At 41.0% G+C, this 15,241-nt stretch overlaps 1 protein-coding gene across 1 annotated transcript; it reads right to left on the bottom strand.

Annotated features, from left to right (window-relative positions):
- Window positions 1–1,328: 1,328 nt before the first annotated feature.
- On the bottom strand, window positions 1,329–10,565 carry oxtra (oxytocin receptor a). The gene is made up of 2 exons (XM_083771409.1): window positions 9,511–10,565; window positions 1,329–1,729 (listed from the first exon to the last, which is right to left on the bottom strand). Exons 1-2 carry the CDS (start codon window positions 10,442–10,444, stop codon window positions 1,473–1,475), a joined length of 1,191 nt encoding a protein of 396 aa, XP_083627535.1. The 5' UTR covers window positions 10,445–10,565; the 3' UTR covers window positions 1,329–1,472.
- Between the last annotated feature and the right edge of the window lie 4,676 nt (window positions 10,566–15,241).

Raw genomic sequence — 15,241 nt, 5'->3', positions numbered from 1 at the left:
AACGACTATTACAAAGACAGTCAATATTATATGTATAGAAAACATTTGACCAAAACACAGCACAGTTGCTACAGAAATACCTCAGATAAATTGTTTTAGATAAGGTTTTTTTTCCACTAGAGAATGGTGGGCAGCTTGTTTTGTAAAACATGTAGACACATACAGCACATATAGTACTCAACATCTATTGACATCCTTCATAATATGAGCTTTAGATACTGTAAAGAACACTGCTTCATTTATGGACGTGTGAAGGTATGGTTGCATGTTGTTCACTGGATTTGACTACAAATGGCCCACATAAAACACGCTGTATATTATGGCAGCATACATGGAATCCTGGCCCTCTGTGAGGCCATGTCTTCCACTTTTGAAATGATCTTAACGTAACTTTTTAAGAATTCCTCTGATATTGTTTTCCCCCTCTTGGATCAATGATGTGGACATTATGATTGACATCGTCTGTAAAGGGAGCCAATGCCCTGTTTCACATGGCCTCCTGGATGGACATTACAGATTAATGACCAGCTGAAATGAAAACGTTTAGAGTGTAATAGTGGTCATACTTGGGTCACAGTTAACAATAGATGCCAAAACAAAAACAAAACACACAGCTAAACAAACAGATGCAGATAAACAAGCGTTCATAAATGTTTATTTACAAACATAATCTTGATTCAGCATTGTCTTGTCTGCAGTGCGCGATACGAAGTGTAAATCCCCCAAGGGGACGGGACGGGTCACTCAGGTGAACGTGTTGGGTGGGGCTTGGCAGAATATAGCTACCTTGCACACCTAAGGGTCGTTCCCAGTCTTATTCTTCTGCGCAGAGAAAAGTCTGGTCACGAAGTGTTGTGCCGGAACATCCGTCAGAAGTATTTCCCCCGGACACTATATTTTTATCACAACAATTTTCATTCAGGGAGAATGTAAACAGATTTGTAAAGCGTCACCGTCAAGTCCTTGAGTGGTACTACCCATCACTGTGATTGACAGAGAAGAGCCCAGCCCATTTCACTAGGAAATACGTCAAGATAATGGTTGCAAAAAGCCATTGCCGCTGGTATTTAAAGAGGTTTTACATGCCACCGTGCTTGTAGAGCTCAACAGTAAAACAAAATAAAGTGTTTATTTAACAAAAAACGTATTACTACTACATTTTAAAGGGCGTGCCTTTTATCTGGAGGATACTCGTAACGGCTGTCAGAGTAGGGTATGTAGATGTTAAAATGTCCACTGCAAATGCAACGAAACTTAGTGCACAACGTCTATAACAGGAGAGCAACACCATTATCGGACAGACACAGCTCAATAAACCCCTAGCTCGTTCCAAAAATCACCAGCTGCTTAATCAATAGGGTCGGTCGGTGAAGGTTGGTTGACTGTGTTAAATTCCATAAAAAATAAAATTCATGCAAGTCTTTGCCTCCTTACTGTTCCCGCCAGATGTGTAAATGCAGGTATTGTGGGCTTTATGTGTTGGTGGTTTGTGTGATGCTCCTCTGACTACTGGTGCTCTTCATGACAAAGTTGGAGGAGTTGCTCTTGTGACTGGAGTCAAAGTCGCGCTCACAGTTGCCCTGTTTGGACTTGAGGTAGCGTGAGGAGCAGCAGAAGATGAAGTTCTGCCTGAGGTCTTGGAACAGGTGCCCAGCGAAGCACATGTAGATCCATGGGTTGCAGCAGCTGTTGAGGCTGGCCAGCAGCATGGAGATGATGAAGGGCATGGCTGAGAGAGAGAGAGAGAGAGGAGACACACAGTTTGATGGTGCCAAATTCTGCCAATATATTGCAAACAAAGCCACTCACAAATTATAATATGCGCTATAGCCAGCATCTCTCCCCCGCACATCAGACGACTGTGTATCGCTCAAGATGAACGGAGAACACAGGAGATAGACATTAGACTGTAGACACCCCTTGCATGGCCACGTAGCACCCCCACGCAGGCTCCCATCTAGAGCCCGTTTCGTGCAGACAGTCTTGCCCCTCCAGATAACCAAACAAGCATCAAGGGCCAACATCTGGCAAGTTGAATGGCAAAGCGACACGTGCGCTCTTGAATGGCTGGACAGAGGAATAACACCAACAGAAAGCCTCGCTAGTGGCCACGACCTTGGCTGGACAACCTGGAAGTCACTCATTAGACTACGTGTGGAACAGAGGAGGTGCAAAGCACTGATGATGAAAGTCTGGAACCTCACAACAGAAGACACGTGCAGCTGTGGATCAGTACAGACAATGTCCCACCTACTGGAATGTGTTCTCGAAGAAGAATTAAGAAGAGGGGTGATCCGATCCGAGCACTACAAGAAGGTACAAAAGATCAGGGTAATATAATAAAGTTAAAAATCCAACATGTTTCGACTTCTAAGAGTCTTCATTCATGCCCTGATGAAGATGTTGGCTTTTTAACTTTAAGAAAGCACCATAATTTTACATCCGCCCTCTCTCCTTTTGTACATATTTGTAGTGCTATCACCCCTCTTCTTTCTTGTTCTACAGAGAAATCCTGATTGATCATTTGACTCTGCCTACAGTAACTATACAGCCAGAATATCTTAATCTCTGAGAGACCTGTTGCAACCTATACAGTATGTTATAGGTTAGGAATTTAGGGTTATACCTTTCAATCCTGGAGCTACCTCTGTGTCTCACTAGTTGTGAGGAAAAAAAGAATAATAATGATGTTGCTCCATGTATATCAATATAATTATTATATATTTGTCTATCTTTGAATAAGAATTTTAAGGTTTTCAGAACGCTTAGGTTAGGTATAGGCCTCAGGTCTAAATGGATTCAAGTTTTGCAAGGAGTAATTCAAAGAATAACTTCTTGATAATGATGATATTAATGGGTAGCCATATAATGCCATCCAATAGCACCACTATTCCCATTATTTGCTGCATGCATATACCCCTGTGTGTGTACGAAGTCTTAGGCTTCGTACACACCTACACAACAAATGTTCGGTCCGTGTGCCATGTCTAATTGCTGTTTGATTGCTGCTCCAATTCATTTTCAATGGGAGTCACATATGGTTTGACCAAACATTTTTGTTTGATGAGGGGGGAGCAATCAGCAATCAGAAAATCAAACACAAATGTTTGATCAAACCATGTGATTCCCATTGGAAAAGCATTGTGGTGGCCCAAAGAAACAAAAAAACGACCAAACATTGCTTGATTGGTGTTTGGTACGTGTGTGAATGAGGCCTTACTACTAATAAAATTTTAATTACAATTGAACCTATTGGTCTATTGAAGATAGCGTTGACTGAACACTGCCAGTTAAAGCAAACACTCGCAGTCAGTGGTACAGTCCAGAGTCCACTGCATGACCAAGACACTACTCTCACATGATTAGATTGAGAGAAAAGTTCTGCTCATGGTCAATGGAGATAGATGACACAAAAATGGCCTGTAGTGGTGTGTTGGGTGACATTATGTCAACTCCACTGTCCAACTGACATTTGGTAAATGAATTTCAAGTTAATGCAATTGCCTTGTGTCCTGTATTTAACCTGTTGATTGATAATCTCCCCGCCTCCATCCTATGCCCTGTGCTAACATTATGTCTAATGACTTCTCCCTAGACTTGGCAGAATGTTGTCCCCCAGAATAACACCTCGGAGATCACGAAAACAAGCACATATAGCATGCAGTAATTAACAAGAACTGAACAAAATTATAACAAAATTAAATGTAGCCCAATGTTAACTGCTCTGCTCTTAAATGACAACAATGCAGTAATGTAATAATACACAGAAAACCGCTGGCCTACTGTATACAGTATGTTCAAGCACAAATGAGTAAGTCAAGCTTAATAAACATTCAATGCTACACAGTATTTTGAGAACCCTGGACTTGTTCCCAGGCATCGTCTACGTGGAATGGGTCCAAATCATTCAGCTATCGGGTTTCCCCATCATTATTTCCTCCATCATCATTTGAATATAACAGCTCAATCATAGCATGCAGTATGTACACAGTATACACAGGGTCAAATAAACTCTGCAAAACCGTCGGCCCTAAAGCCCAGACCAACCAAGTGGCTTCTGGGCATTCTTAACTCTGTGCGTGACTTCAGTGCAGACCCAGAATCTAATTTGAATTACACTGGGAATTATGGCTACTCAATTAGCTAATGTTGTCTTCCACAGGGGAATGATACATCACACTTAGGTGGCAAATGGGAATTCCGGAAACATATCCACTTAAACAGGTAGACCTGTAAGAGCTGATGGTGAAGAATAGACCCCGTACACCACAGGTACAAAAATACTTTCTTTATTGAGAAATCTGACAACGTTTTGATCTATTTGATCTTCATCGGGTCATCGATGTCATGGTCATTGATGACCTGATGAAGATCAAATACTAATAATTTCCTAATAATAATGACTCAACCATGCAATCCAGTGCACTTCCCCCTCTTGAGATTCTAACTCCCTTTTTCTGTTGAGTTTCTTGACCTCCAACTAGTAAATGACTACATGGACGGTCATCATAGGTCACCAGGTCATTCAGTTCATGTTTTCTCAACTAGTGGAAAGAAAAAAGTAAAAATCAACAAATCCTGCATTACTAAATGTATGGTCAGGGACCACATGGAATACCTCCACGGACCACCTGTTGAAAACCCCTGCCCGATCTATCTATGGTCTGGACTGGAGCCAGGCTACTATTAGTATTACCCATAATTTCTCCCTACTGCAAATGTTATCGTTCAACAATACAAATGGTGCTAATTAGCAATACAATTGGTTCTTTGGTTTGTAATTATAGGCAAACCTTGTTTGGTGTTATATATATCCTAAAGTTCCAGCAGAGCTTCCTCAGCCGACCTGCTAACTAACTAGTAGACTAACTAGTAACTACAATGTCATTCAAAGGGGAACATTCATTGACTAATCTAAGGGAAGGTGTTATGTCTCTCCCATGACCCGAATACAATATGCACCTATAGGAGGATAATTGGACCAAATGGCCCAGAATTACAGCTAAATGTGTTCATACTGTATCGTTGTCAAAATATGTAGAACCATTTAGAGGTGACTTACAATAAGTTGAACTGAATAGCAGAGAACCCTCTAAACTTTAGAGTGTTCTAAAAGTTTAAACAACCATACATGGGGCTTAACAGTTGCTTTGTGTGGCGCTGGCAGCACGTCCTCAACCATACGAAAGAACCACTGAAGAACCTGCATTGATCTTGACAAAACAAATACATATATTATATATATATATATATATGTACCGGTAAGCACTCTTAGCTCCAAGCACGCGTCAGTGCAAAAGGCTGAACTGTCTGTGTTCCAGACATTCTTTCTCTTTCTGTATTTAAGCCAGATGCACACTTCTTTGTATGATCCTGTTGCCAAATATATATTTCATATATGTCATATTGGCTTCAGCTGGCTCCATGTTCTTTTGCATACATCTGTGCCAGTCAAATCTAATGAGTGTGGTCTCTATGGGAGCGTCATGTCACCAGTAGGAAGTCTGGAATACACAAAGGCCAGTTAGGGAGGAATTAAGTGGTGTTCATCCTGTTCGTGAGGAGGGTCTGTTCAGGAATCTCAGGCCTCTAAGAATTGTCAATTATGTGAGACCAGTTGGTGGAGAGATTCACCTGTCTGTGTCTCACCTGTCCTTGCTGCACAGGTCAGTGCACAGGGAAGGAGTTCAAAGCTGTGAGTTCTGTTCAAATCCTTTGTTTGAGAACGTGCTGCCACAGTAAGCTTGTTTGAACTGCCAATTTGTTTTATAGATTGTGCATTGTATATATCCTTTGAGTTTATGTGTACATGATAAGCATCCGGATGTACATGTGACTTCCTATGATTGAAGTCATCATGATGAGATGTTTTATTGGAGCCGTTTCATAACCCTACCTCGACATTGTATGAAAGGAGATGATGCATTAATTGTGTTGGAGTCAATTTACTAACCTGTGGGATAAAGTTGAAATCTGTAAATAAAGGCAAACTGTTTATTATTATACTGTGAAGAAAATTGTTGAAAATGTTGTCATTCTGTATTTACTCTAAATATGATCCTGATGAAGGCTTAGAAGATACCAGTTCTTAACCTTAGAGGACAGATTCACAATGTAGCTTGTACCTCGCAATATATGATCTATTTTTGTTTTATTATGCATTTGATAAGATAAAGGGAGGCACACTCAAATCTGTTCTGTACACAACCAGGTGTTAAGCTTTCGGCTTATTGACCTTCTTCAGATGCCTCCCTTTATTTTTTCATATGATCCAAACATTTGTGACTCCAGCACCTCCACTAAGTCTATCAGCAGATGAGCAGTGGTGTTTATTTCATGGACAAATCATCCCTCCTGTATTAACATGTTTTATTGCTTGCGGAGTCTCAAAGCCCAGGGCTCTAAGCTCTGGCAATGATTCTATTCGGTAGATATTATAGGGCCATAAACATGGAGAAGCGACAAAAAGAGAAAATAGTTAAAAAGATAACTAAGCAAATACCAAACCACTCAAGGAGAAATAACAAAATAAAGAAATAAAGTGTACTGTCGCAAGAAACTGTAGCACAACAGTGATCAATAATAATAATACTAATAATAATTATTATTATAATTATTATTATTATTAGTGTTATTTTTTGTATTATTATTAAAGTTATTATCTTAGTACTTTGTGGATATCATTACAGCTCTCTTCACTTGTGGAAAATAAAACTTTTTGATTCCATTCATCCATCCATCTGCCTACTGTAGTCCCTCACTCAGTAAATCTTAAAATGGCTCTGTAATAGATCCCTGTGTGAGCACTGTGGTCCTGTCCATCCATCCTTAACTAATGAGGCAATCATAATCTAATTTACATCACGGTGCACGTCAGTATATAGTGTCTTTATACCCTTGTCAAGAAAGGCAGGACGGAGAAAGCATCTAGGACACTTTGACTCGTGGTAAAGAGATGGTTTGATTTATGGTGAGCATGGAAGAAGGATAAAAAAAGGTCATTATTAAGATGTGATCTTACTAAGATAATGACTGCAATGATTAATCTGCACTGACGTGACAGATTTGTTCTACATGGTCGCACAACACAATACAAATAAGCAGTGTTCAAGAATTCAACAGAGTGTTTTACTGAAGATGTGTTTTTTTCTATATGGTTTCACACAAAGGGTTGAGTATATCCTTTGGTAAAGTAATCCCAATTGTCTGGTGCACTGGGGCCAATTTAATGTGATTAATCTGAATGCCATGATTGCCTGTAAGAACCTTTCCTGAACATTAGCAAAGTAGTCTACTGGTGCATCATGGTCCATGCTGACTTCACTCTAATGGACACTTTATCTGGGCACAACACAGGTGACACTCAGCCTATCTATTGTACACACACACAGTCCACACGTGCAGTGACTGCCAGATTTGGCCATTCTCAGCAAACACACGTGCATGCACAGAAGCCTCATGTCACACAACAGCAGCCACTACACCCTGTTGAACAAGCCTGCGTGGAATCTCATTTTGTCACACTCTTCCCACCGATCTCGCAATACTGTAGTGTATATTTCTCTGATGTTTGGAAAGTGTGTGAATGTATTCTGACACCATGAAGACATGAAGTTGCACACAGGATTTGTCCTGACGACGTGCATGACAGCCTCTGTGATGTTGAGAGGACAGCAGCAGTGACAACTGCCATGACAAGATTGGAACCCAGAGAAGGAAATGTATTTGTTTACATGATTATATATACATTATATTATATATATATATATATATATATATATATATATATATATATATATATTCTTCTTCTTCTTCTTTTTTTTTTTTTTTTACATTTCTCAACACTTTTTTGTGTCATCTATTTTGTTCTGACAGTGTTTGCCTTGAAGTGTGTGGTCATTTGAAATACTGCCATTAAAATCCTTGATTGAATGCATGATACTATATTTTTGTTTCAAATCTAACAAAATTACAAAGACTGAAATCTTGTCCTTATGGGTGCTATTCCCCCTTTTCTTTTAAACTAACACATGCACTGCAGATTACATTATTTTAATTATAGGCTACTATAGCTATACTGGCAATAAACTCCCATTTTATAATATAAGACATAAATTAAATCTTTACACAGGACCACAAGGTCTGTTTAAAATGAGGAATTGATTTTCCAGTTAATGCTTTTCCCATAATGGTACTTCTGTTGGATCATACAGAGATCAATACTAACTGAACACATTCATTTCAGTTTAGCTGTTAAATGTCAACTCCACATTTTTGCCTCGCAGGCATAAATAATAAGCTGCTTGGCTGCGGTGTGCTCTCACTAATTTATTCATAAATAATAAGCTGCTTGGCTGCAGTGTGCTCGCACTAATTTGATCAATGGTTAACGAAGCAGAACATTAAGTTAAAGCCCATTATAAAGTCGGGTCACTCACTCTATAGTTTAATGGGAAGGTTAATTGAAGTTTTAAGAGACATTAGTTTCGCCTTTAAATGAGCAATATGTACATTTTCTGTCAGTTTACAATTTACAGGGTATTTAGCAGACGCTCTTATCTTAGATAGCCTATATACGCACCTGCAGGTCACTGATCTGGCAATATAACCCTACTACCGTTCGTTCTTTTTCCCCCTCTGCACTCATGTAGCCACCACAATACCTTACTTCAACACGGTTTGACCTTAATGACAGTGGTTCCCAAAGTGGGGTTGCGGGGACCCCTAGGGGTCCTTGAGAGAGTTCCAGGGGGTCCCCAGCTAAATGATAGTTTGTAACCAAATGGGTCCTTATGGGTCTGTAACTCCAAGAGTGTACAAATGGAACGTTCCATTTGTACACTCTCAGAGAGTTACATTTACTTTGATTTTACAATACAAATTGGGGTCTCAGAGATAGAAATGCCATTAAATGGGGGTCCTTCAAATTAAAATGGTTGAGAATCACTGCTATGTAAAAATGTTCTCTTATGGGGACCCTGCACGCAGGCTAATTAGTGTCAATTTGGGGGTCCTTGACGTGAAAAGGTTTGGGAACCACTGGGCTGAATCACTGAAACCTCACTTATAATGCACATCTGCACCTCATTGATTCTATGATATTATACCTAAATCACAAAGCAGAATCAAAATGTGTCACAATCTCATGAGAATGTAACAGAGATAACAATACTCAAAATATGACATTGTTTTTATGAGTGCACATGCAGGTAACATCCCGCATGGGCAATAGCCTATACAACGTTCCCAAAAACGTGTGCGTAATGTTGCGAACAATGACGCACGCCAAAGAATGATTAATGTGACTGCATTCCAACAATATTCCTCACTTTCAAATGCTGTTTTTCTCGTAAAATGTACGTTCAAAATCATGCATTGCAGCATTATATGTTTTAAATGTGCGCCTACCCCGTGCGTAAAGTAGCGCTTTGACGCGCGCGCACACACACACACAAACCAACACCACACCATAAGCATAATAGCCTATGTACATTTTAATTTTCAACCTACCCTCACGAGGCGCCGCTGGATCCCACGCCGACCACATCTGCACGAAGAAAAAGGGCGTCCAGCAGACAATATAAGCCAAAACGATCACGAATGTCATTTTCACAGTGGTTATCTTAGCCTTGGAGATGAGTTTGACGCTGCTCACTCGGGAAAGCGTATTTCCTTTGGAGGTCCTGGGCGTGAGGTTTATGCACTGATCTCGCCTGGTTTTCAGCTTAAAGTTCTGCCATATTTTGAAGCTTATTAATCCATAGCAGAGGCTCAGAATGGCCACGGGAATTATGTATATGGTGAGGCTGATCCAGGTGATGTAGGCTTTGGCGCCCCACGGCTGCACGAAGTCGCCCCAGCAGTCGTACACCCCCGACCCGATCGACCCGACTTCCCTCAGAGAAAAGATGCACATCTGCGGAATGCTGAACAGCAGACTCAGAACCCACGAGATGATGACATAGAAACGGTCCTTTCTCTTGTGCAGGGAGCGCAGAGGCTGACAGATGGCCAGGCACCGGTCAATGGACATCAGCACGAGCATGTACGTCGAGGCGAACATCCCCACGACCTGCAGGTACTTGATCAGCCGGCACAGGACGTCTGGTCCGTAGAAGCGAAACGTGATGTCCCAGATGAGCTGCGGGAGAACCTGAAAGAACGCCACGACCAGGTCGGCGATGCTCAGGTGCTTCATGAAGTAGTACATCCGCGACTGGCTGTGCTTGGTGGTGTGTATGGCGAGCAGGACGCACAGGTTGCCGGCCAGCGCCAGGAACAGTATGAGGGCCAGCACGGTCACCTCCACCTTGGCCACCTCTTCGTTCCGTTTCAGCGGGTTCGTCTGGTTCGTCACCCCGCCGTTGCCCCCGAGGAGGCTCGAGTTCCGCCAGGTGGACTCGTTTAGTTGCCAAAAGTCACTTTCGTTTGAAACGCTTTCCATTGTTGTTTTTGCAAGAAAAGCGCGTTCTGTGCAAAAAAAGAAAAACTGTTTTCAGCGGTGCATGGGCATCAATGCGATGGCTGCACAGACCGTGTTCCTCCAGGGACGACTAATAGGACCTCTCTTGGTCCTGGTGTCAAGCTAATGGGCTTCACAAGATGCCTCTCCTGTAGCAGAGAAACACTTTGTTAAAGTTTGACCAGCTGTGTTGTTGTAATACCACAGAGGCATAACAAAGAACGACATGTTTCCATTTATAATATTATTAATAATAAACAGGATAATCGGCCTAATAATCATGATCACAATACAATTATGAAGCACCATATGGCAAGATGCATAGGGGGAAAAACTCATATAGGGTTTAGCTACAAAACAAAACTATAAAATAACAGTTTAAAGACCAAAACGCATGGCCATTACGCATTAGCTATATGTTCACTGCATGCGCACTTATATAGAAACTAAATGCATTGGTAGCCTATTCGTCGTAATTTCAAAGTAATTACAACAATTATACACAATTGCAATTCGGTCATAGGCTAAAATTCAATAAAACTTACATATGATTTTTTGTTTGCCTTCGAAAAGAAAATCAAAATATTTTTGTGGACGGAAGAATTCAATTGCTGCTTCACAAAGTGATACCGCTGGCATTCATCTCTGGTACCATTTCGGAATGGCCAACACTATATAAGCAACTGATACATCCGAGATTGGACATGGAGTAGTTTGGAGACGCGTGTGTGACCCATTACGGCCACTAGGTGTCCATGTGCGCCAGACAGTCAACCTATAGGCTACTGTCTTTGGTCTTGACGTAGCATACTGTTATATAGTTACAGTCACGACATGTATACAAACATGCACAACATTATTTTCGTTTAAAAACAAGTTTATTACCAGCTGGGTCATTTTGAAAGCCAGGAACTAGACCAAAACAAGATAATATTTTAATAGCCCATATGAATTTGTTTGGTGTATAGGCCTTGTCCACATATTTAATCAAATAAACAGTGCATGGGTTCAAAATAATATGTTAGAAGGGGAATAATTTCATTTCAGTTGAAAGCCATTCAGTGGGCCAAGATTATCAAGATAATGTCATCAAGCAACCTTTGTGGTTATTATTCGATAATGAACTGGATGTCTTCATTCACCTAAACTTGTTATTTATTTGAGCTTCCATTCAATTGAAGCATTTCAAACCACAGGGAGAATCTCCTGTTGCAGCGTTTATGAATATCAGTAGCTGCACAGGAAGGACCAAAATAAATTTCAACTCTGTTCCCTAGCAATGCAGAGGGGTGAAATCTCATGACTGTACTCAACTGTAGCCTACTCAATGAGAACAACTTTTAAACAGCAATGCCAATTAGCCTATATTTATAGCTGCTATGAGCAATAATATGTCAAAATGACCTTCTCTTTTTTTGTATTCAGACAGCCAGCAATGCGCTCCCAAAAATATTTAAGATTCAAAGATGTTCCTTGAAGCTTTGTCATTGGTCCAACCAATCAGGAAGTAGACAGGCAAATCTTTGAATGCAGATTGTGGCCCCTAGATGTGACACAGAGACTTATTAGAAGGTAAAGCAGCGTTAATTATTTAATACAAACAACATGGTTGTCAAAAATATATGTGGGAAATAATGCTAAATAATAATTTCAATAAATAAATGAACGGACCAAAGGGATACCACAGAGAGCTCACATGGGTAAGGAAGAACAATTTTTAAATTTTACATGATTCACTTAATTTGCCTATGTGTCTCTGGCATGCAATCTCTTCAAGCAGTTGCCCCTTCTGTGCACAATAAAGATACATCATATCAATTGCATTTGTTCGCAGACATTTCCATTTAGTCATTTTGTCCCAGATTTTGTATATATGGGAATTGGGAAGATGCCATTTAAACGGCCTGGCCTGTCTAGTATTCAGAGCCCCGCTCTTATCAATTCTATAGATTGATTAAATTTAAAGTTTTGCACAGATTGCTTTACTCTAAATCAAGACTTAGAATGTACCCAACAGTGTCCCCTATACTGTGATAGATGTGGGGGCATGCCCCAGGCCGTGGAATACTTTGTCTTTTCACATCAGAGCTGCCCAGCTCATAATTGCCTTTAAATCTCTGCTTAAAACGTATGTATTCTCCTTGGCCTTTTAGTGTCACTTGAGGTAGCCCCGCTCCCCTCATTTGAGCAAATGTCTGCTTTGTTTGTGCTTTTTGGGTTGCCTGCTAAAGTCTGTCTCTATGGTATTGTTTTAGCTTTTATTTCAAATTCCTGCTTAAGTTTTATGTTTCTAGATGTTTGTTCATATTGCATTGTTTTCTCTTTGTTTTCTTTGAACCTGTACAGCACTTTGGTTGACCTGGTCATGATAAATAACTAGGCCTATAGAGCACCGAAGTCTGACGTCACTTTCAGTAGAGGGCGCCAGTACACAGGTTCATGTATTTTCTTGTTTGCATTGAAATCCCGATTTTAGGTCGCTTCATATAAGAACTGTGTTTGAAAAATAAACCGATCATCCCGGCCTTTCTGTCAGGGGGGTGGCGTCGTTAATGATGTCCATTCATATTTGATACAGCCAGTTTCTGGAGAAAATTGAATTAATTTGGCCGCAAAAGCCTTGAAACTACTTACTTACTTACTTAGCCTATCGCTCCTTTTCATGGAGCATAGGCCGTTGACTACAGTCCGCCAGAGTCCTCTATCCTGGGCCTTCTTTTCCAGCTGTTTCCATGTCAGTCCACACTGCTTGATTCAGTCTCAAGGTCCCTGCGCCAGGTGTTCTTCGGCCTCCCTCTCTCTTTTGTGCCTTGCGGGCCTTGAGGGCTTGTCTTGTGATGCTGGTATTGGGCTACCGGAGTGTGTGGTCGATCCATCCCCACCTTCTTCTCTTAATCTCCTCTTAAGAGGAGACTCGCTCTCTGCCAGAGGTCATTATTGCTGATGGTGTCTGGCCAGCGGATGCTCAGGATTCTCCTCAGGCAGCTGTTGATGAAAGTTTGCACCTTCATCGTTGTTGCCTTTGTTGTTGTCTGTAGTCTGAGCTTTGTCTGCCGGCTGATTTGTTTCGAGCTCCAAATGGTCTTAAGATGAATTAATGCCGCTCTTGCCTTGCTGATTCTGGCTCTGACGTCTGCATCCGTGCCGCCCTGACTGTCTATGACACTGCCTAAGTATGTGAAGGCTTTTACTTCCTCAAGTGCTGTTCCCTCTAGCGTCACTGAATCTCTGTGTGTTGTGTTGACCTTGAGGACTTTTGAAACCTTGAAACTACATATGAAAGCAATACGTAAGCTCAGCTGGCAGTGACTCGACTCGTACTAACCACAAAACATTAAATATCAATACAAAAAAATATTTGGTTGCTCTGATGAGACAAGGACCCTTCCTTCTCACCAAAAACACCTGCTTAAGACAGGTATGGTTGCTGCCCAGAAAATGTATACTGAATAAACTGAAAGTCTCCAAAAACTTCTCCATGTTTTTCTAGAGATGTCTCAACAAGATGCTTTCCATTGCTAGGCTGGAACAAATCCGTCATGACGGACAGATCAATACACAAGCTATAAGTTCCCAAAAATGTGGATGCCATTCCTGGTAGTGCTTGACAACAGTTGAGTATATGTTCTGTATACTGGGCACTAATCCATGGAGCAGTCCCCTGTAGGCCAGGTGTAGCTAATCAGTTAATGGTACACCTCAGTAATGGCCGCTTTTCCCTTTTGTGTGTGTGTGTGTGTGTGTGTGTGTGTGTGTGTGTGTGTGTGTGTGTGTGTGTGTGTGTGCGTGTGTGTGCGTGCGAGTGTGTGTGTGTCTATTTTTGTATGAATGTTAAGCTTACTTTTCTGTCATTTCTTGTATTGTTTTGTTGTGTATTAAAGTTAAACCAGTTCTGATGCTATATTAGTGTGGTTTCCCAGACTTGTCACACTTTATTATTCTTCCCCTGTGATTGGCCGAGCTTTGCCTAACATTTGTAGGAGCTAATTCGCTGTTGTTGGTTACGTAACCAATCTATGTTTTACAATCGTTTATAAAGACATACATTCCATTGCAGGGGCAGAAGACCAAACTATTCAAGTGTTATAGAAAATATTAAATTACTTTTCAAGAGAGTCAAGGAGTCAATTAGTCAAGGAAAATTGGACAGAGGTTGAAGCAAAGGGTCAAAAGGGGCCTGTATGTAAGCGACTGCTGCAACCACACTTTTCTAGTTAACATGTATTTTGCTGCAGGGGACCCCCTGGAACCTTCTCAAGGACCACCGGGGGTCACAAAGAAAGCATTTTGAGAACCACTGATATAACGATGCAGTCACAGCAGAAAGCTACGGAAAAGCAAATCCTCCCCCGCCGGCAATCAGGTTCCGAATGATTGACACTAGGCCTGCATGTTGCCTGTCTGCCTTAGAGGCACACACACACAATTATGCCATGCATTGCACACTGTACATCACACTTTGCATTGTATTAAGACCACACACAGACACACACTTAATAGTACATCCACAGGAGATATAGAGGCCTATATACACATTTTGCGGAATGCGTAAATACACATAGGGAACATATTTAGAAGTGCAACCACGCACACAGCACCTTGCTGCAAGCACGTCACACGACTACTAATGTAAATGCTTTACCTTCTATTAACTATTGTTGCTATTCTTAATTATTTGTTGTTTATTGTTGTTATTGCTGCTACTTTTGAGGTTCTGTTGCGTGCGCAGAGGCCATGACATCACTTACTCACTTTTTTTTAGATGTTGAAGTCAAGTCA

This window comes from Protomyctophum parallelum, assembly GCF_964188405.1.
Source record: "Protomyctophum parallelum genome assembly, chromosome: 8".
NCBI classification, from domain to species: Eukaryota; Metazoa; Chordata; class Actinopteri; order Myctophiformes; family Myctophidae; genus Protomyctophum; species Protomyctophum parallelum.
This window is presented reverse-complemented; position numbering and strand designations above follow the sequence as displayed.

Coding starts and splice junctions, on each gene's coding strand:
- oxtra (XM_083771409.1), bottom strand. CDS start 10,444: ATGGAAAGCGTTTCAAACGAAAGTGACTTTTGGCAACTAAACGAGTCC. Junction 1,730..9,510: donor TCCAGCGGCGCCTCGTGAGG/GTAGGTTGAAAA, acceptor TCTCTCTCTCAG/CCATGCCCTTCATCATCTCC.